The sequence below is a fragment of the Cygnus olor genome, chromosome 1, assembly GCF_009769625.2.
Source record: "Cygnus olor isolate bCygOlo1 chromosome 1, bCygOlo1.pri.v2, whole genome shotgun sequence".
NCBI classification, from domain to species: domain Eukaryota; kingdom Metazoa; phylum Chordata; class Aves; order Anseriformes; family Anatidae; genus Cygnus; species Cygnus olor.
The window spans coordinates 186,590,037-186,609,709 of record NC_049169.1 but is presented as its reverse complement, the minus strand read 5'-3'; the positions used below and the strand labels follow the sequence as shown (position 1 = coordinate 186,609,709).

At 46.3% G+C, this 19,673-nt stretch overlaps 1 protein-coding gene across 3 annotated transcripts; it reads right to left on the bottom strand.

Annotated features, from left to right (window-relative positions):
• Positions 1-8,690: 8,690 nt before the first annotated feature.
• On the bottom strand, positions 8,691-16,111 carry HMGB1 (high mobility group box 1). Of its 3 annotated transcripts, none has more exons than XM_040543883.1 (5): positions 15,911-16,111; positions 13,109-13,271; positions 12,702-12,847; positions 11,569-11,743; positions 8,691-9,607 (listed from the first exon to the last, which is right to left on the bottom strand). In XM_040543883.1, exons 2-5 carry the CDS (start codon positions 13,256-13,258, stop codon positions 9,431-9,433), a joined length of 648 nt encoding a protein of 215 aa, XP_040399817.1. In that variant the 5' UTR covers positions 13,259-13,271; positions 15,911-16,111; the 3' UTR covers positions 8,691-9,430. The 3 variants fall into 3 exon arrangements, with proteins under 3 accessions (XP_040399817.1, XP_040399819.1, XP_040399818.1); XM_040543885.1 differs by lacking the exon at positions 15,911-16,111 and adding an exon at positions 15,477-15,495; XM_040543884.1 differs by lacking the exon at positions 15,911-16,111 and adding an exon at positions 13,664-15,264.
• Between the last annotated feature and the right edge of the window lie 3,562 nt (positions 16,112-19,673).

Here is a 19,673-nt window from a genome sequence, read left to right as displayed (position 1 = left end):
TGAAACCAGGCTCTGCCTAAATTTTGTTGCCTGTACCCCTGAAGATGGTTGGCTCAGGAGCTCCCCAGTACTTATCACCCCAGAAAAATCGCCCCCTAGAAAAGGGGGTCAGTGGAGAGGGGCCCGGAGGAAGGTGCGTGGGCTGCACCACGGGGAAAAGGCTCCAGGAGCCTGGCACGCCTTTATGGTCGGGCATTATAAATTAAAAAGTAATTACATTAAAAATTAAAAATCTTAACGAGGTGACATCCTGTGCCAGACAGACAACAGGCCGGGCAGAGTGGATCCCCGGCCCTGAGGGCGGATTTTGCCAACTAAGCCATCACAGTTCAGAATGAATCCAGTCCAAGGCAGACAACCAAGGATGCTTGTGGGAAGCAGTCATACTGCAGCCAGGGGTCTGGGCAGTGCTCCTCCACCTCTTCTTCCTCACTGCGGGAGGAAGGAGCTCCTGTGTTTAGGGATGTGAGCTGAGTTTAATGCCTGCTCTTACAAACAAAACACCTGGAAAGTGCATTTAGAATATATCACCAGCTAACCGTGCAGCCCGAGCATGGCTTTAGAGGCAGTATTGAAAACTTCATTATTAAAAAACTTCTTTTATTTTTACGATTTCCGTGCAAACTGTAAATAATCAACCAAGGCAATCGCAGCCCCATCCAGCACAGCCCTGAGCGAGCAGAGCAGAAAGAGAAAGCGAAACGAAGCCGCCCGGGCGAGCCGGCCAAGCGAAGCCACAGCCCCGTGGCTCCCGGTGTCCCTGTGGCCCCCGGGGGCTGCCACCAGCATGGCTGGGCCAGATTCTTGCCCTGATAGTATTTCTTTAAGTCCACTTACAGACCTATCACAGGATTTTCTGACTCGGGTCATTTCAGTTTTATTGTTGCAGGTGGCCCAAATAAACTTTTCATTCGCTTTTGTTCAGGTTTCTTTTATATATATATATATATATTTTGTTTGCGTTTCTTATATATATATGAGCTGTTAAATGAATATTTTAGAGTTTTGAGCTTTTCACATAAAAATCATCGTCGACTTTGCCATCAGCTTTACAATTACACTTCTCATTTTGTATCAGCCACTCATCAAGTGCAGGGTAAGCTGCCCAGAAAACAGGACGGACATGGCAGGCACAGCTAGTCAAGCCCACAGAACAACTTTTCCTTATAAAAAACACATTTGAGAATAACATTATGCATCCCTGCTTTCACACTTTCTACATTTTACTTCACCAAAGTCCTTCAAAAAAAAATAAATAAAAAAAAAATGTATGAAAAACTCTGCCTCACATGAGCAGGCTGACTGAATCCTGGCTTTTCTACAGCCTTCACTGGAGTTAACTCATCACCGATTAACCCGAGGTACTCAACACCTCTGCAAAAACTGGTGTGAATATTCCAAATCTACAGCCATAAAGCAAATACGGGTGTGTAATTTATATATATATATATATATATATTTTTATTATTATTATTTTTTAAATAAAGGACACAAATGGTCACTGCTTGGTTTCCAAAACCAAAAGCAAGAGAAAAAGAGGGGGTCTAATGTAGGCAGCCCACTTTGGGAGCAAAGCTGCCCATGCTCTTGGAACACCGTGCGGCACGGTAATTTCTTTCTAAAGCACTTGTAAAGCAGCCTTCCATGGAATGGCTGAGTTGTCCCAAACTTTTATAGTTTTAAAGTTAACAGAGAAAAGGTAAAATAGGGAGTTTCCTCTGCAAAAGTTGCAGGGTGATGATTAAGCACTGGGGATTTCAACTCGGTCTCAAGTTGTACAGAAAGAGAAAAATCCATGTAAAATTCACATTCTGCTTGTTTTCCTTTGAAAAACCTCTGTCTTGCTTCCTCTGCCCTTTGCATGTGCTCACTAAAGCCAGGACGTCTGGGTGCCGGGAGGTTTTTATAAGCAGTGGGTGAGAGCCACCGACGTGAGCGGTGCCCTGGGACCTGTAGCCTCCGTGTTTATATTTCGGAGCTACGCGTGGTTAATTCTCCGTTTCATTCACTGCAGCCTTACTTCTCTGCTGCTGGGAACAGTAAATAAGAGGGAAGTTGTAACCAGAGCCTCCCTTTTATTCAGGGACCTTCTGTTTCCCGCAGGCTGGCGACTCCGAAGCAAATCACAGCTGTATTGTGCTCCCAGAGCCGTGTTAAATGATTCAGATGGAAAAAAAAAAAAATGTAGCATGTGAGTAGAAGCAAGGGACTCAGGGACAGCAGTGAGAGTGGCTGAGGAGGGACCTCCAGGCCTCCAGGCCATCGGCCTCTCCACACGGTGCCTTGGGATGCTGCACTCCCACTTGGTGCACAGCAGCACCAAAATGAGGGGTTTCTCCCCATTTCATGGGTCCCATGAAGCAGGACACAAGCAATTCAGGAGGTTCCTGGAGCACACTGGTGATAGTTTCCTTCTCCAAGGGATAAAGGAGCCAACAAGGAGAGGGGCTCTGCCCGACCCCATGCTCACCAGCAATGAGGAGCTGGTGGGGATGTGGAGGTTGAAGGCGGCCTTGGCTGCCGTCACCACAAAATGGGGGAGTTTGGGATCCTGAGGGCAGGGAGCAGCATTAAAACTTACAGCCCTGAACTTTGGGAGGGCAGAATTTGGCCTCGTCAAGGATCTGCCTGGTAAGGTCCTGTGTGATAAGGCCCTGTGGGGAGGATGGGCCCAAGAAAGCTGGTTAATATTCAAGGATCACCTCCTCCAAGCTCAGGAGCCATCCTTCCAAACAGAGAGGAAGTCAGGAAACAACACCAGGAGGCCTGCATGGAGGAGCGAGGAGGTCCTGGCCAAACTCACAAACTGCACAAAAAGGAAGCCTGCAGAGGGTGAAAGTGAGGACGGGTGACCTGGGAGGAATCCAGGGATACTGTCAGAGCTTCTAGGGGTAGAGCTACAAAAGCCCAAATGGAACTGAATCTGGCCAAGGTCATCAAGGACTACAAGAATGGTTTCTACAAGGACATCAAGGACAACAAGAATGGCTTCTACAAGGACATCAGTGACAACAGGAAGACCAGGGACAATGTGGGCCCTCCGCTGAAGGAAAAAGGAGACCTGGCTACCCGGGACAGTGAAAAGGATGAGGTGCTGAATGCCTTCTTTGCCTTCATCTTTGCCAGCAGGACTGACCAGGAAGGAAGAGGCCAGGCTGAAAGGCTGGAGCGAGGAAGATACACTTTAGTGGAAGAGGATCAGGTCAGGGAATGCTTGAGCAAACCAGACACTCACAAGTCCACAGGCCCTGGTGGGATGCACCCACGAGCACTGAGGGAGCTGGCAGATATGATTGTGAGGCCACTCTATAACCTATGGTCAATCACAGCAACTGGGAGAAGTGCCTGAAGACTGGAGGAAATCAAATATCACTCCTAGCTTCAGGAAGAGCAAAAGGACCCTCAGCACTGGTGAGGCCATATCCGGAGTTCTGGGCTCAGTTCTGGGCCTCCCCAGCACGAGAGACCTGGGCATACTGGAGAGAGTCTAACGCAGGGCCATGAAGTTGACAAAGGCACTGGAGCATCGCCTGTGAAGAGAGGCTGGGAGACCTGGGACTGCTCAGCCTGGAGAAGAGGAGGCTCAGGGGGATCTCATCCATGTCCCTAAATCCCTGAAGGGAGGATGCAGAGGACGGAGCCAGGCTCTGCTCAGAGGTGCCCAGCCTGAGCAAGAGTTGGACCCCCATGACCTTCAGTGGTCCCTTCCAAACTCAGTCGTTTTGGGATTCTGTGACCCAAACCTGGTCAACCCAGGCACAGGAGCAACTGGACTCACTCCTGCCCACCCAGAGCCAGGGGACTGCACGACCACGTGCACACACGCAGCCCGGCCCCACATGCCCCCCGTGGGGGGCAGACAGCCACCAGCATCTCACAGAGCTAAACCCAACCCTTCTGTCCTCCAAATCCTCACCTCCATTTTCCAGTATCGGTTTTACGAACACAATGCCTGTACGTGGCATCATCCTTACGTGAAGGTACCGCTAGAAACATGCGTCAACAAAACTAAAACGGGTGTAAACACTGCTAGTCAGGTCTGATAATAAAACATGAGTCACCATTGTTCAATCATTTGCTAACCCACATTTTACAAGTTCTCTCTTCTGGGAATCATCACCGCGTAAATTTTAGATTTTTATTTTTATTTTAGAGAACCGTGATTTAGCTTTTTACTCATTCTTCGCAGCACTGGCGCCAGCGATCCTTATCTCCAGCCTGCCACCTGGCTCCCTCTGTGTGTCTGGTTCAAGCCCACATAGGAGCCTCTCTCCAGCCTGAGCCCTCACCCTCGATTCCACACTGAGGAAAATGTGGCTGGCTCCTGCAGGGAAAAGGTGAAAAAAAAACAAGGTTTTGCTGCCCTTCTTGCCCCCGAGTGGGCAGGGTGATGCTCTCGCTTCTCGTTCTCCAGGAGTGCAGGTGGGCATCAGTCCCATTTCCTTCATGCACTTCAGTTTCAAGAGCAACGCAAGGGGTTTGTGTGTGTGCAGTGTGTTCCTACACGTTTCTTAGCTGTTATTTTTACTCCCCCTAGCAAACTCGCTCCCTAAACGTCGCAGCGCGAGCCCTCGGTGTCTCCTCGGTAAGCGTGACTTTCTGGAAGGCGGCTTCAAGAAGCAGTTGAACCGTGACCTCTCGCTGCTTTAAGGCGTGCAGGCAGCTGGGTCTTTTCCAGACATTCAAGCCGTCGAGTTTGGTCTTTCCTGTTTTTCTTGAAGAACTTTTGGGAGGTCAGAAACGTGTTATTTGAGCTTCTGCCACTTTAATAGATGAAGGGCTGCTGGAATCATTAGGATGAACTTCCTTTGTGCCAAGTGTTCGCCATTTAAGTTAAACGCGCTTTAACGATATAAGTGAAATTTTAAAAGGTGTAACTAAAAATCCACACTTCCCTTGCTCACTCGCTCCTTGCTGCTCTGTGGTCTCGCCGTGCAGCTTTATCCCGAGCACTTCTCCTGAAGGGCAGGAGCTTCTGGTGCAGAAAACAGGTAGACTAAGCTCATTTATAGCCGAAGTCTTTCATTCCGTTGTGAAGTAGCAAAAGGGAAGTCTTGTCTCTCTTGCAGGTCACCTTTAACAGCAATCACTTCAACAAGATGGATTTCAAAATGAGGTACTCTCGGAACAGAACCCGTGCTGTATTTTTCAATAGCAGAAAGCAGCCATAAGAGCAATCTGACCTTCATTCTTAATAGCAAATCCATTGGGAGAAAAAAAAAAATCCATCTTTGTTTTTCAGCTTGAGGTACTGTCAAAGGAAAGTCGGGGAGCACGATGTATACGAAATAGAAGACAATTCCTACAGAAGTATACAAAACTCTTGGAGACTTACTTCTCGTGTTTTTTTTACTCAATGAAAGAAAGTGTGAAAGCTTGTCTACAAATATGTGATTTTGGAATAAGAGATGGTGTTAATTTTAAATAAAGTTTATTACATGAATAAAACTCGCCGAGTGTTTTTTCAGATGTAGGGTGCAATCCAGTACCAAAGTCCAGGAAAAAAAACTTTTAACACCCCCATTTCAGCATTGCATTGGACTAACTCACTTGTACAACACCCCTTAACGTATTTCGGGGGCTAAAATGATGCCTGTCGCAGCCTGCCCGAGCAAAATGCCACACGTGGCCATTTTCTCTTGAAGCAGACCCAAAAAGATGTGGTTTGTAGTCCTGAGTTAAGTACGGTGTGAGGGTAAACCAGAGCATAAGGAAGGAACGTTGTTTGAGCACACTTGGAACCTCACCGTTATCAATAACCGATGGGTACGGTTGTGTCCTAGAAGCCTCTAGCTGGTCAGCTACTACAGGCAGACCCTGGAAATGCTGCTAATTAATTACCCCTTGTATTAAAAACTGCCTTTGTATTTTGCCATGTCTGTTACGGATTCAGTATTGAATAACGTATAGTGACCCAACACAGCTCGTTAGCTTCATTCCGTTCATCCTCTGCTAGGCATAGCTGGGAAGCCAAAACAGGACCGTTTATTCTAACGAGCTCTTTTAACCCTTAGGCTAGTGAAAATTAATAAAGTTTTTTCAAGCTCTGCTCATCACCCATATAAACAGCCGGACGCTGCTGCTGCAGTCTGACCAGCTCCTCTTCTGGTGGAGTTACTCAACCCCTTCTTCTCACTTTCCAGCAACCCTGCAACAGCTATTACTCGGCCTTCCCTCCATCACGACAGGCTTGTTATGCTACTGAAAGCAGCTTTACAGGGGCCCAGCGTCAGCAGTGCCAGCATTATCCCAACCGAGCTGCATAAATCTTTTCAGCCACTCGATACCTGTTATTTCAGACTTCTAGTGGCCTGTCTACCTGGAAACATTGTGTTAAATAAGCTCAAGATTTTGCTAGATAGCAAAAACTGCGATCACTGACAGTACTGCAGAAGGGATGAACGCTTTCTCTACATCTGGTTAAACCAGTTTAAAATTATAACTAGTACCTATAAAGCCAGCGGCTGCAACTGCATCTCCTTCCAGGACTCTAGGCTAACTTAGATAAACAGCTGTGAAATCAGTATGAATTTAAATGACATTCAAGATATAATTACTTATTACTATTCACGTCACCAAACCAATCCCGTTTTTTGGTTAGATTTCTTTTTCCTCTACAGCAAGCATTTCTTTGAGGGTTAAAGCTCTTCAAAAATGCTTTTTGTTTTGACATTTGTCAGCATTAACCGACCTCAGCTCAGGTAACCTCGTAGTAGTCACGTTTGTCCTACTCCTGCTGAGAACCAGGCTGCGCCTACTGTCAGGATGACCTAGCTGCCAGACAGAGCTCCCGGGGGACCAGACGCAGTGAGCAGGGGGGTCCTCTCCAGCAACAGCTCTCAGAAACTTGTATCTTCAGAGAATCCATCTACCTAGCTATGGTATTTTTTTCCCCCAAAAGCAATGGTTTCATCACTTCAGGTGTTCTAGGAGAAACAACCGCTAACTCATCCGATAAACAAGTGCAAGCTCAACTGATTTACGGGCACCTACCAACTGCTCACAAGAAAACCGTGGCCACTCAGGAGAGCTCTGGAGGTTGTCAAGCACCTCTCACCCATCATCAGCCTCTGCAGAATATTGCTGGGGGTTCCCTTCCTCAGAAAGTAGCATTTGTAACGCTAGCTGCCCTCGTCAGCCTTGAGCGTGCTGTTTGTTATCAACCTGTTAACCCCTGAGCTAAAGGCAAGCACGCCTTGCTGGCGGGTAAGCACATCAAGATCAGCTGATCTCTACGTTGTAACCTCTACGTTACATCTGTCAACACCGAGCGCTGCGAACAAAGGCACAAGATTATAGGGATCTCATTAAGCACGCTTGCTCCAAGAACCAGAATTCCATCTACTTTTCTCTGATGACCCAAAGAAACAAACAACAACAACAACAAAAAAAACTCATCACCAAAAATTTGTCATCAATTAGGATCATTTGAACAGGTACCATCCAATTAAAAACAAAACTCATCTGTCCTAAGTTGCCTGTATCACCATCTTCTGAAGGGCATCTTCCTTCTGTTTGAAACAGAAAGCAGGGATGTAAACATATCTGAAAGCACCAACAAAAAAAAAAAAAAAAAAAAGAAAAAGAAAGAAAGAAAACCCTTTAGGATATTAAGTGAGCCATTTAACTAAGTATTTAAAACCTCTGCAATTATTAGTTTATTAGTATCATCCAGGATTCAGATGTTCAATATTTCTCCTGAAGTTATACATAAATGCAAATTGAAATAAGAATCTGAAAGTCAAAATTGTATAACAAAACAATACTCCATCACAAAAGCGTGTAAAATTACAAGAATGCTTTTTTTTTTTTTTTTTCCTTTTAAACACTGGCACTTAAGAGAACCATAATTTTGTAACCACAAAATTGCCAAATTGTCCCCCAAACTGGTAAGCAGGTATATGTGAAAATAGTTACAGTTGCCAGCACTTGAAGTTTTACTAAATATGCAAAAAAACCCTTAGCTTTGGTTTTGGAAGAGAACTGTATTTGACCAAATTAGACATTGTTGGTATACCATAAACATTTCACTTTTTAATGCAAAATTTAATAAAATGTACTTTTCCATACAGCTATATTTAACTTAAAAATGGGCAAACATCAAGAGTGCGGTATAAAACCTAACAGGAAAAATACATCTTATCTCATTTTCAATTTGAGACAATATACAACTTTGTTTAAAGGGCTAAAACTAGAATTTCAAGAATACAAATATGAATTTACATAGATTTAACAAATAATAATGGTACCATTTATAGAAATCTTAGAAAGAAAAATCATTTCTCGTGGGCCATTTGCTACCAGGAGAGTTTCATGGTATAAAGCCCGTGGCCGTCGCCAGACCTGTCACCAAAAAATATGGTAATTTCATGCTTTTAACTTTACACATTTTAGGTATGTTCATCTCTCGCTAGTGTTCAGAGATTTACAAACACAACTTCCATTACATGGTAACGGAGTCACGCCTGTAAATTCCTCTACACCGGATGGACATACCCTCTTCCTATGGGTCCTTCTAGGACAGAATTTAACACCCCCTCCCTCCCCTCCCCCGAAGTATTTCATTTCTGTAAAATTGAACTCTATACTTCTCAACTCTCCAAGACTGGTAAACTCATGCAACTCAATAGAATATTACATTTCACAAAATTCTGAACAAGTATCAGTTTGATGAGATTGAATTTTTTTTGTTTGTTTGTTTTGTTTCCAGTTACGGAAGAATATTCTTTCATCATATGCCTATATATTTCTTTTCTTACCCTATCATGATTATGCAGGGTATGTAGATCAAAGCTTTGTTTATCAGCTGGTTATATGAAAGATGAAAACTGTAATATTCACGTGATCCCAAACAGGCATTCAATAAAGCAAAAGGAGTTCCCCTCAAAAAAAAAAAAAAAAGAGAAAAGAAAAAGTATGATTTTCAAGGGCACCTATTGAAAGGACAACAATACTAATAAAAAAAAAATTGTATTTACTTAGAAGCATTCAGAATGTCAACAAAACAGCTGCAACTTTTTTTTTTCCTTTTTGCAATTACAGAGTGGTATTCAGTTAACAGAACAACAATTATTTTTTTTTTTTTATGATGCATCAGAGACAACTGAAGATGAGAATTGAACTACATCCCCATATATAACTAATTTGTGCTGTGCACCAACAAGAACCTGCTTTAAAACTCCCATGCCAATTTACAACCCCCACACTGTACCAGGCAAGGTTAGTGGCCATTGAAATACCACTAAGGACAGGGCTATCTAAAGACACATTCGGTAGTGTGTTAACTATACAAAAAAAGAGACACTGTACAGTTTAAAAACAAATCTTACACAGCCTTACATTTCAATTTTTTTTTTCTTTAAAAGGAGTGAGTTGTGTACAGGGGGGTTAAATGCTTTATAGACAAGAAAGAAATTGCTCTAAAAGAGACTTATTCATCATCATCATCATCTTCGTCCTCCTCTTCTTCCTCTTCTTCGTCATCTTCGTCCTCCTCATCTTCATCCTCATCTTCCTCCTCCTCCTTCTTCTTCTTGCTCTTCTCAGCCTTGGCAACTACTTTTTTGCCTGCATCAACCTTCCCTTTGGCCCGGTATGCAGCGATATCCTTGGAGGAGAAAAGCAGGAAGAATCTCTCTTAAAGTTTAACCAGTCAAGAGCTCCGAGCAACTTCCAAATGACACTTGAGTCGCAGCTCCAGTTACAACAAAGTGAACCGAGGCCCAACACCAGGAGAACAAGGGAACGGGAACCCTCTAACTCACAAATGATACTCAGGTGCTGGAACATGCTGCTTAAGGCTGCTGAGGAATCTCCACTGTCTGGCTTTTAGGAATGGGTTGAAAGAGAGGCACAGCTGAACCCGCTTCCCCATAAGGAAATGAAGCGAAGGGAGACCTCTTAAGGTCCCTTTCCAGCCCTACCTTGTAGGATGGCTGAAGAAACGCACTGAAAAATACTTATCTGAGACACAAAATCATAATTAGCCATCCAAAACACATCAGGATGACACTGCACAGTATTTGTAATGTTATGCCTCAGCAAAGAGCAATTATACAGAATTCTGCCTAGCTGAAGTTTCCAAAATAAAAGGTATAACAACTTTGATTAAAGGGTAGACAGTGCCACCTTCTGCATGCAATAAATTTATTCTAGTGGTTTATAACGCACAAAATTCAGTTCCTGTTATAGGAAGCCAAAACTGCACTTGGGAGACTAAACCAGAAAAACAGTGAGACTTCCCAGCTTTATGCCAAAATCATAAAAACAATTACGTTACAGAATCGATCTACAGGACTCTTACAGTTATCAGCTACGGAGAAACGTGAACGCCTTTACACAGATGGTCCAAATCTTCCAATATTCCCCACCCTGTAAACATTATGCCCCTCACCTCAGTTTCCTCGCACTCTCTTAAAGCTTAGCGTTAGATTTTCAGAAGAGAGTATCTACTACGTCAAATGCCAATCAGTGAAATACTGAGATTACTGCACCTCAAAACTCGTCTTGAAGTGTAAGAAATGAAGATGAAGGTATCTCAGACTAAAGATCAGTGATTTAACTATATAAAAAGTTTCTGATGTGTTGCCGCAGCTGTATGTATAAGCAGTCACCATACTGGAGAGCTTTTAGTTGCATCAGAAGGACAACACAGGAAACCTAGACCTCTAATTCCTCTCCAGCACATAATTAGGTCCAAAAGGGGCCACTTTGCTCACTGTAATGCTACAGCTTTAAGGTGGTTTTGTTTGTCAGCGGGAGAAACGTCCAGAGAAAGGTCACAGCACATAAATGTATTGATATCCGTGGCATATATTAGCTATAGGCGGATTCTGACCACTATAAAGCAGAATCAGAGTACAAGCTGACACGCATCCCCTCCCCCTGTGGTTTCCTCATCCTGGGATGGGAATCTGCCTCTGGAAATAAAAACACCCCCAGCACTACTGTGTGCGCAACGTGCGACTACAGTTGCCGTTATTATGACGGGGTTAAGCTTTAATAATTCAAGGAACTCTATGATATATCGCTTCGTATGTATTATTAACTATGTTAATTACTAGAAAGGAGCTAGACACAAAGTAGGTACAGGAAAAAATGTGTCTTAAAACTAGCTTCTTGTAAGCGTCCTGATATTAACCCAAGAATAAACTAAAACCAGCATCTATGTTGTTTTACTTATTCTAATATTTGGGGACATTCATCAATGCCTAACACCTCCAGAACAAGAGACCCACTTAATTCTTTAGTGATGTTACTTAATACTACCAAATTAAGGCAGATACTGCTGTGACCTATTGTTTTAGTAACAATACAGACATGACGGCATCACTGACGGTCCTGAATTACAGATGAATGAAGAACACTCAACACAGAGGACTGCAATTCAGCGCTACAAGAATGAACCAGATGCCCCTTTGAGTGACATGGTCCTGCAAATATGACATTTGTCATCTGTATATGGTAATTTGCAACACAATTTTCAAGTATTAAGAGTACACGAGAATGGGAAAGTGTCTAAGTTGAGGTTTGCTCTCCCCACACCACCTCCATAAATGTCAGCGTTACCTTCTCATACTTCTCCTTCAGTTTAGCAGCCTTTTTTTCATAAGGCTGTTTATCATCTGCGGCGGTGTTGTTCCACATCTCTCCCAGTTTCTTTGCGACGTCCCCAATGGACAGACCAGGATGTTCTCCTTTGATTTTTGGACGAAACTCAGAGCAAAACAAGAAAAAAGCCGAACTACAGACAAAAGAAAACAAACCAAAAAAGTATTTTAATTTTAGACTTTAACCTACTGTAACAGAAAGTTTCGTGACCTTTGTTACTGTTTCTTAAGAGCGTTTTGGAACATCACCTAAAAGCGAAGCAAAGATTAATTACAATGGAAGATAATAGAATAAAACAAACTACCACGAAAACTTAACACATCCTCGTCTCCGAGTAATGCCGCACATCTGGTCCCATTTTTGGCAGGACCCCCAGAGGGGCTAATTTTATACACCATATGCAGAGGAAACTCTTAAGAGAATGACTGAATGGCAACAGGAGAGCAAATATTATGTCAGAACTGTTGAAGGCAGGGAAACAGCAGTAACTTCTTGTGAAAATTAGGATTTCCAAATGACAGCATCAGCCCAAATACAGACAGCCTTTTGTACAGGAACTTCCCCGTTTCAGCATTAGCTTCATTTAAATCACATATGCAACATGTATTTTGTGTGAATCCAAAGTTAGTAGTCTTTATGCAATGGCCGAAATCTTCCAGGCTGTTTTTGTGCAAGATCATCCCTCCGGCCTGCTTTGTGCACAAGCCTCTAACTTCAAACCGGCTGCCAACTAAAATTCCTGCTCAAGCCAACAGGTGGTAAGAACAGGGCCTGAAACATTTTATCACCATTCTGTTTGAGAACAACCCTCTTCACTAAATTTGGATACATCAGGTACAACTGCACGTCATAGATTTTTGCACCTGCTTTTAAAAGCTGACATTATTCCACCTTTACTAAAGCGGGACAACCTAAAGACAAAAACCTAGTAGTCATAATTAAAATTTCAACCTATCTTGATTTTCCTGACCAGTGGTATAATCTTGTACTTCTTCCGAAGCTCCCAAACCTGGACAAAACAATCACTTTATAGATGATACAGTTTAGAGCGATGGTCCTGAACCATATAACCTGACTAAAAATCTACTTACGGAGGCCTCTTCGGTGCATTTGGATCCTTGAACTTCTTTTTTGTTTCCCCCTTAGGTGGTACATAGTTTTTCATTTCTTTTTCATAACGAAGCTTGTCAGCCTTTGCCATATCTTCAAACTTCCCTTTCTCCTTAGAAGACATAGTCTGTAAGGCAATTAAAACAATATTCTAAGATTGAAAAGCACACCCAGATCCATTCTAAAATCAGTTGAGGGAGCTAAAGGTAAGGCGAGAACGATGGATAGTTATCATTCACCTTACAACTGTACCTCCTACATATCTAAAAGCTGAACTTTTAAATAAATTATTGACAATCTTGAACATTTCACAGAAGGCAGTTAAGGTTTTGTGTTTTTTGTTCGTTTTGTTTGTTTGCTTGGGTTTTTTTTAAGCAGTTATTCCTACCTTCCATCGTTCTGAGCATTTTTTTGAGAACTCTGAAAAGTTCACTGAAGCATCTGGATGTTTCTTCTTGTGCTCCTCCCGGCAGGTTTGCACAAAGAAGGCGTATGAAGACATTTTACCTCTCGGCTTCTTTGGATCGCCTTTGCCCATTTTTGATGATTTTCTGTAGCAAAGCAAGAAAGACACTTTTACAACTTTTACTTTCTACAAGCCAAGGCAGGAAGGAAGTAAGCCACGAAGAACAACTATGCTAAACGAGACCTGTCAGAGCAGTATTCCAAAATCATACTCTGAAGAAAGTTTATCTTCTGGAGTATTTACCAGAGATCTCTACCATTACTGTCTGAGGTAACCTGGCACATACAACTAACCTGAAATCTCAAAGGGCCTTCAAAACTTGTATTTCTGGTCTCCTACAAACAAAAATGTTGCTTCCAAGCAATCTGTAGGCAAGCGCTGGCATCAACACAAGGGAGATGGTACTCTTATTCCTAGTGTATCAATCATAGGCTTTAAAGACATACCTTATATTGAAAGAAATGGGGGGAAAAGTACCTGAATATCCTGTCTCAGCTGGCCTTCTCAGTTACTAAATTCTTTCTTCAAATAGCCCGTCTTTCTATCACCGTACCCTGTAGACCTTTGGGGCTTATTTGCAAAAAATATTCATTATTTTTATATGCCATATATTATCATTCTCCTTTAAGTACGCTATGAAAAAAAACTACTCTTTATACGTATACCTAGAAATACAGGAATGAGCCACTGCGCTCAAACATGTTATAACCAAGCCGGGGACGTGAGAAGTATGACATTTACATATGCCTAGTAAGGCTGTGCTCAGCGAGAGAACTAGCTGCTTCTCTCAGGGTCGGAGAAGGAATTAAAAAACACCCTCCTGGAGCTTTCACACCCCAGCCAGACATTCGGAGCATTTCTTCACAGCTCCCTGGAAAAAGCCACTCGCGCCCTGACGAACTCTGCCCTTCAGCGGGAATTAAAAAGAAAAAAAAAAAAAAAACACAGAAAAAAACACCCTGCCGCCTGCCCGTATTGCCACAGCGGCAGCGTTTCCTATCGGTTTGGCGGATAGACAGAAACAGATTTCTGCTCCGTGACTAAACACGTCCGGTTTGAAGTTTCTGTCAAGTAAACAAGAAGGGGGCTGAAGCACCAGGAGCAGCTCCTGCCTCGCCACGGAGATCGTTCCCAGAGCGGGCCCTGGGGGAAAGAGAAGGGGGGGGGGAGAAATGTGTCTGAAGAGCCCCGGGGAGGAGCGTGGGGTGCCCGGGGGTGCTTCGGGGAGGCCCTGTGAGGAGACGAGGCCCTGTGAGGCCGTTTAAAAGCCGCCTTCCCGCCATTTTGGGACGCGGCCCCGGCGGGGGGGGGGTGGTGAGGGCGTCGCGGGTCCCCTCAGAGCTCTGCTGGGGGCAGCGAGCTTGGGGGGGGTGGGGTGGGGGAGAAACGGGGCTACAAATGGCCAGAAATAGTAAAACGCCGCTATTACGGGAGCGCCCTCAAAGTTTATTCGCCGAATTTCTCAGCGAGGGGGGAGGGGGGCGGGGGGCGACCGCCGTTGCCCCCCGACACACACACCCCTCAGCCCCCCGCGCCCGGCCGTGAGGAGACAAAGCGTCCCCCCCGCCATGAGGCCGGGCCGCCCGGGCATGGCGCAGGCTCCTGGCGGAGGAGGAGGAGGACGAGGAGGAGGTGACCCGCCGCCCGGACTGCTTCCATTTTGTGCGCCGAGCAAGAGCGGGGCACCCCCAGCGCCCCCTCGCCTTCACCGCAGCCAGCGGCGCGGCGGGGAGGCCGCGGGACCCCCCCCGGAGAAAGGGCGGAGGAGGAGGAGGAGGAGGCGGCGGCGGCGGGCGAGGCGCGGAATGGCCGCTGCGCTGGCGTCTACAGAACATGGCTCCTTCCTCCCTTCCCTTCCCTTTGTGTGAGGGCGCCCGCTACCCTGGCGCACGGGCTCAGCCATTGCAGCCGGGGGAGGGAGGGAGGGAAGGAGGGAGGCAGGGCGGGAGGCTGAGGGGGGAGGTGGGGAGCGGGTGGGCGCGGAGGGGGGAGCAGGGGAAGGGGGAGAAGGGGCCGGCGCGCTTCCAGCGCCGTGCCCGAGCCCCGGCGGAGCGGGCAGAGCCCCGGCGGGGACCCCCCTGCTACCGGGCGGGCGGCAGCTCCGGCGACTTTTAAAGCCCCCCCTTTTCCTCACGACCGACCTCCTCCTCCTCCTCCTCCTCCTCCTCTCCTCCTCACGGCCGCAGCCCCCGCGGCGGCTGGAAGGGAAGAGAGGAAAAAAAAAAAAAAAAAGTTCCCCCGAACTGCGCCCCCGCCCGCCCGAGCTCCTCTCTGCTCAGCCGCCGCTCGCCTTGTTTTCTCGCTCGCGGCTCCCGTCAGCCATGTTACAGCCAGGCGGCTCCGGGGCGAGCGGCTCCGCGGCCCGGCCGCCGGCTCGGCTCCCCCGCCGCCTCCCCCCTTGCCCTCCCGCCCGCCTGCCGCAGCGACGGCCCCGCCGCTGCTCCGGGAGCCTCTCCCGGCCAGGGCACGGCGCCTCGCCGCCCCGCCTCGCCCCCGCGGCGGCGGCCGGGCACTGCCAGCCCCTCGCCCGCCGTCCTCCTCGCCGAGGGCCGGGCTCCCCGGGGGGGGGTGGGGGTGGGCGCGCAGCCCGCCGCCTCGCCTTTGTGTGCGGTGCCCCGCAGCCGGGCAGCAGCGGCGGTGTGGCGGCGGCGGCGGGCAGAGCCGGCTGCCCGGCCCGCTGCGAGCGCGCCCGGCCGGCCCGGCGGCCCCCCGTCGCGTACTCACCCGTGTGAGAGTCGGCACGCAGCCCTCGCTCGGCCCCCAGCCCCAGAGACGCCCGCCCGGCCGCTCGCCCCGGCCCCAGCGCTGCCTGGGTCCCTGTGTAGCCCAATGCACCGCAATGGCTGTGAGAGCGGGATCGATACGCAGCCTCCTCACACTCTCGGCGCTGGTAACATTACTCTCAACACAGCCCCGCGCCCATTGGCTGCCGCCAAGCCAGCCGCCTCGCCCATTGGCCGCGGCCCTTCCATTGTCCTGACCAGAGAGCCGAGCCGATTGGGCGCGGCGCGGGACACGTCACTGAGGAGCGAAAGGGCGCGCAAATATAAAAGTGAGCGGAGGGAGCCGGCCGCCGGCGGGGCGCGGGAGCCTGACGGGCGCTGAGGCGCCGCCGGCCCGCAGCGAGCCCCCGGGGCTGCGCCCGCCCGCACCGCCCCGCCCGGGGGGGCTGCGGGGAGGTGGGGGGCTCGCGGCTCGGCCGTGCCGGGCACCGCTTTGGGCAGCCGCCAGCAAGGCTGCCGGGTGGTGACAGGCGGCGTTTAGTCCCGCACGGTGGTTGCAGCCGCGGAGGGCTGGCAAAAGGAAAGCGATTCCTGCTCAAGTCTTGTTCGCTGCTACAGATAACCCTGCTCTTCCCATGTCAGGACAAATCCCAAACCGCTAACCCTTCTGGAAGGGTGGCATCAGCACGCTTACCAAAGTAACAGAACAAAACACACGCTGAAAACTCTTCTTACCTCACAACTCCCACTTCAGCTGGTAATACAAGCTGTAGGCAACATCAAGAGATGATCCACAATGTCCTTAGAGTTTTGTAGGTCACCTAAACGTGAAAATATTTCAAACCCTACTGTTCCAGGCTGCAAACCCTTCCAGAACTTGATAGAAGGCTTTAAGAGAACACAGTAATGAAGCACACTATCAAAATGAACTAGCTTTAAGAGAACAAAATAATGAAGCACACTGTCAAATTTAACTATTTACATGTTTGTGACCAACATCCAAATTTAGCTATTAACCTATATCATCATCTAACAAAATAAACTAATTGATAAAGTCACTACTTTAACCCCAGTAGGACCATGACTAATGGCATTCAACAGAATGAGCCACAGTGGAGAAGGGAATCCTAGCAAGACCTATTTCAAATCCCAACCAAAACCAACCCCTCAAATCCAAGAAGGATAATACATAATACAACATCCCTTTTTCATTTAGCCCCGCACTGCTTGCTTAATTCTTAGCGAGAGAGAAACTTAAGAGAACGGTAGTCTGTTAATGTTAGGCCTATACAAATGGAAAGCTGTACAAATACTGAGAGTTTCTAAAAATAAAATAAAAAAAGCCACAAACCCACATCTTAAAGTCATAATTGTACCAGTTACCAGGGCAGCCAGGTCTAAGGTCAATAACTTAGCATCCTCTGCTTCCTCTTTCTTTAGATACAAATGTGATTTAAAAGATGCTAATTGGTGAGCTGGTCCTAGCTCACTGCAGCCACGTTTTTGGGGTGGGAGGATGGCTCAATTCTCTACTCTTTTGCATCTGTGTCAGGTGGATTGAATCATTTTAGTTGCATCAGTGGAAGAATCACTATAAAACCCTGTGACAACTCAGCCAAGTGGTCACCTGGCACAGTTCATCTCAAGAAATTAAGCTCCAGAAGAGACCGCAAGAGATTCATTTTCACAAAGACTTACAGTTTGATGATCCTCAGACAAACCTTGGTCCTTGCTCTTCCTTCTTTAAATGGGGCAGCATTTCTAAAATGTTTGTGGGACGCTGTTACAACCAACGGACGTCTAAAACGAGCAAATCCCTTAGCTGAGGCCTCAGATGCTGCTCTATGAGGAGGAGTTACCACGTAGGATGGAGTGTGGTGACAGCCTTAACTCCACACAAAGTCAGGCCCCAGCGTGCTACACGTCGATGACTGGTCCCAGCATCACACTGACCTTTGCGTTATATTAGGTGATGTGAAACAAACTGCAATTTTTTTCTTTACTGCCTTACTTCTTTCAATATACTTTTACACACAGCACCATTACGTCCCACAGGATATATAGGTTCTGTGCAGGCCACAATAGGTTCTAGTTTAGGAGGCTGGCAACACACACTAAAATACAGCAAGCTAAGCCGTTCAGCCTCACAAGATGTAAACCACCTCCCAGTAGGCACTTGGCACTTTCTGTCTCAAGGAAGGTCCTTTTCTTTTTTGTCTGTTTTATGTCTTGAAGTTTAAACCTTGCCTTTACACAGAATAGAGTGCAGAGAAAAACTGTAAAAAGCATAAACATGTACTTGGCCTAGTGCGTGGCAGCCGATAACTTTACACATACTGAACTTCTTTAAAGTTTCTTCTGTGAAAACCTGGAAGGAATTAGAAACATTTATTTCCAGCTGTTGTCTAGAGCCAACAATTTAGAATAAGGTGAGCAATGAGGAGATTTTAATGGCACGACATTCTGGTACAGGTTTTCCCTCATCTCCACTGTTTTTATCCCGAGGCCTGTACAGGTTTCCATACTCCGGTGGCTTTCTTCTGCTGCCCTTGACTACAGAAATAAAAAAGAATTTACTCATCAGCTGCAGACTCTAGCATTTTTTACGGAAGCAGTACACGTTTCTTCTCTTGTTCATGCTGTGCCACATCCCATTCAATCCTTTACAAACATGCCTTCTTCTGCAAGCTATTGAAGTCAAAATCTGCTTCAAATTACAATCCATATGACAGGTGCAGTCATCACGATCACTTGGATAACACGAGCCACCTCAGACTTCACGCAAAGAGGCTTTGTCCCCAGAACATTCGTGTCATAACATCACAACATGATTGCTCTGGAAAAAAAAGTAAGTAGCTGCACAGGAAGTTTCAAAATCCCGATTAAGTAATTTTGATGTTTTGCAAACTACAGCATACTTTGGGAAAAGTCACATGGATTGGATGCTGTACTGCAAAGAAAGAGTAAGATCATGTTTTCTATTATATATATGTTTTCACATACTTCAATTTTTACAACGTCCCTTGTAGCTAGTTACTGAAAACTAGTAGAAATGTTCGTAAGGAGTTTATTGACTCAAATACTATTCCGTGCAAGACAAGCTGAACTTGGAAATATATACCATATATTCATAACTGGTTTTGAAAACATCCTTTTGTTTTCCATCTTCTTTAGAGATAAGGCATAGAATCGAGAGAAAGGCTTCTCCAATGAGAGAACTGTTCTTCTAAACAGTGTGTTTCAAGTAATAACAGGAAAGTTCCAATTAAATGAAGATGAAAATAGATTTTTATTTTATTTACTCAAAATTACGCTCCCACTTCAGAACATTCTCTGTGTAGTTCATAACTGAAGACTTCCAGCAAAGCCAGGCAACAATGGAGCAGACTACAGCAACCATCTGACTGACACTAATCCAGAGAGAGACACACAGGGGGCATCTGCTTCCCTCCCAGCTCCCAAAATGACTTTGTGAAACACCCTGGTGAGATTCCTCTTTGCCCAACAGAATTTTCAAGGAAGCCGAACTATGTGACAAGTGAGGCCTCCAGAAGTCTTGCTCGAAGCTCTGTGGTTGCTGACAAAGGTGAGAGAAGGAACTTGCATCAACTCCATATAAGACACAGGAACACCACAGGATGGGGCAGCACACTTCCCCCTGGGGTAAGAAACTTACTGGGCCATGCCACCACCTTCTTATGCAGTTTTTGATTTCTGTCAGGAACACTGCCTACTCCCCAGCATTTTTGGCTGGCAGGCGGATG

What these genes read in the sequence shown, in the direction of transcription:
- HMGB1 (XM_040543883.1), bottom strand. Translation starts at nt 13,258, where the DNA reads ATGGGCAAAGGCGATCCAAAGAAGCCGAGAGGTAAAATGTCTTCATAC. An exon ending in AATGCTCAGAACGATGGAAG is followed by an intron (nt 12,848 to 13,108) that starts GTAGGAATAACT and finishes ATTGCCTTACAG; the next exon opens with ACTATGTCTTCTAAGGAGAA. An exon ending in AATGCACCGAAGAGGCCTCC is followed by an intron (nt 11,744 to 12,701) that starts GTAAGTAGATTT and finishes TTTTGTCTGTAG; the next exon opens with TTCGGCTTTTTTCTTGTTTT.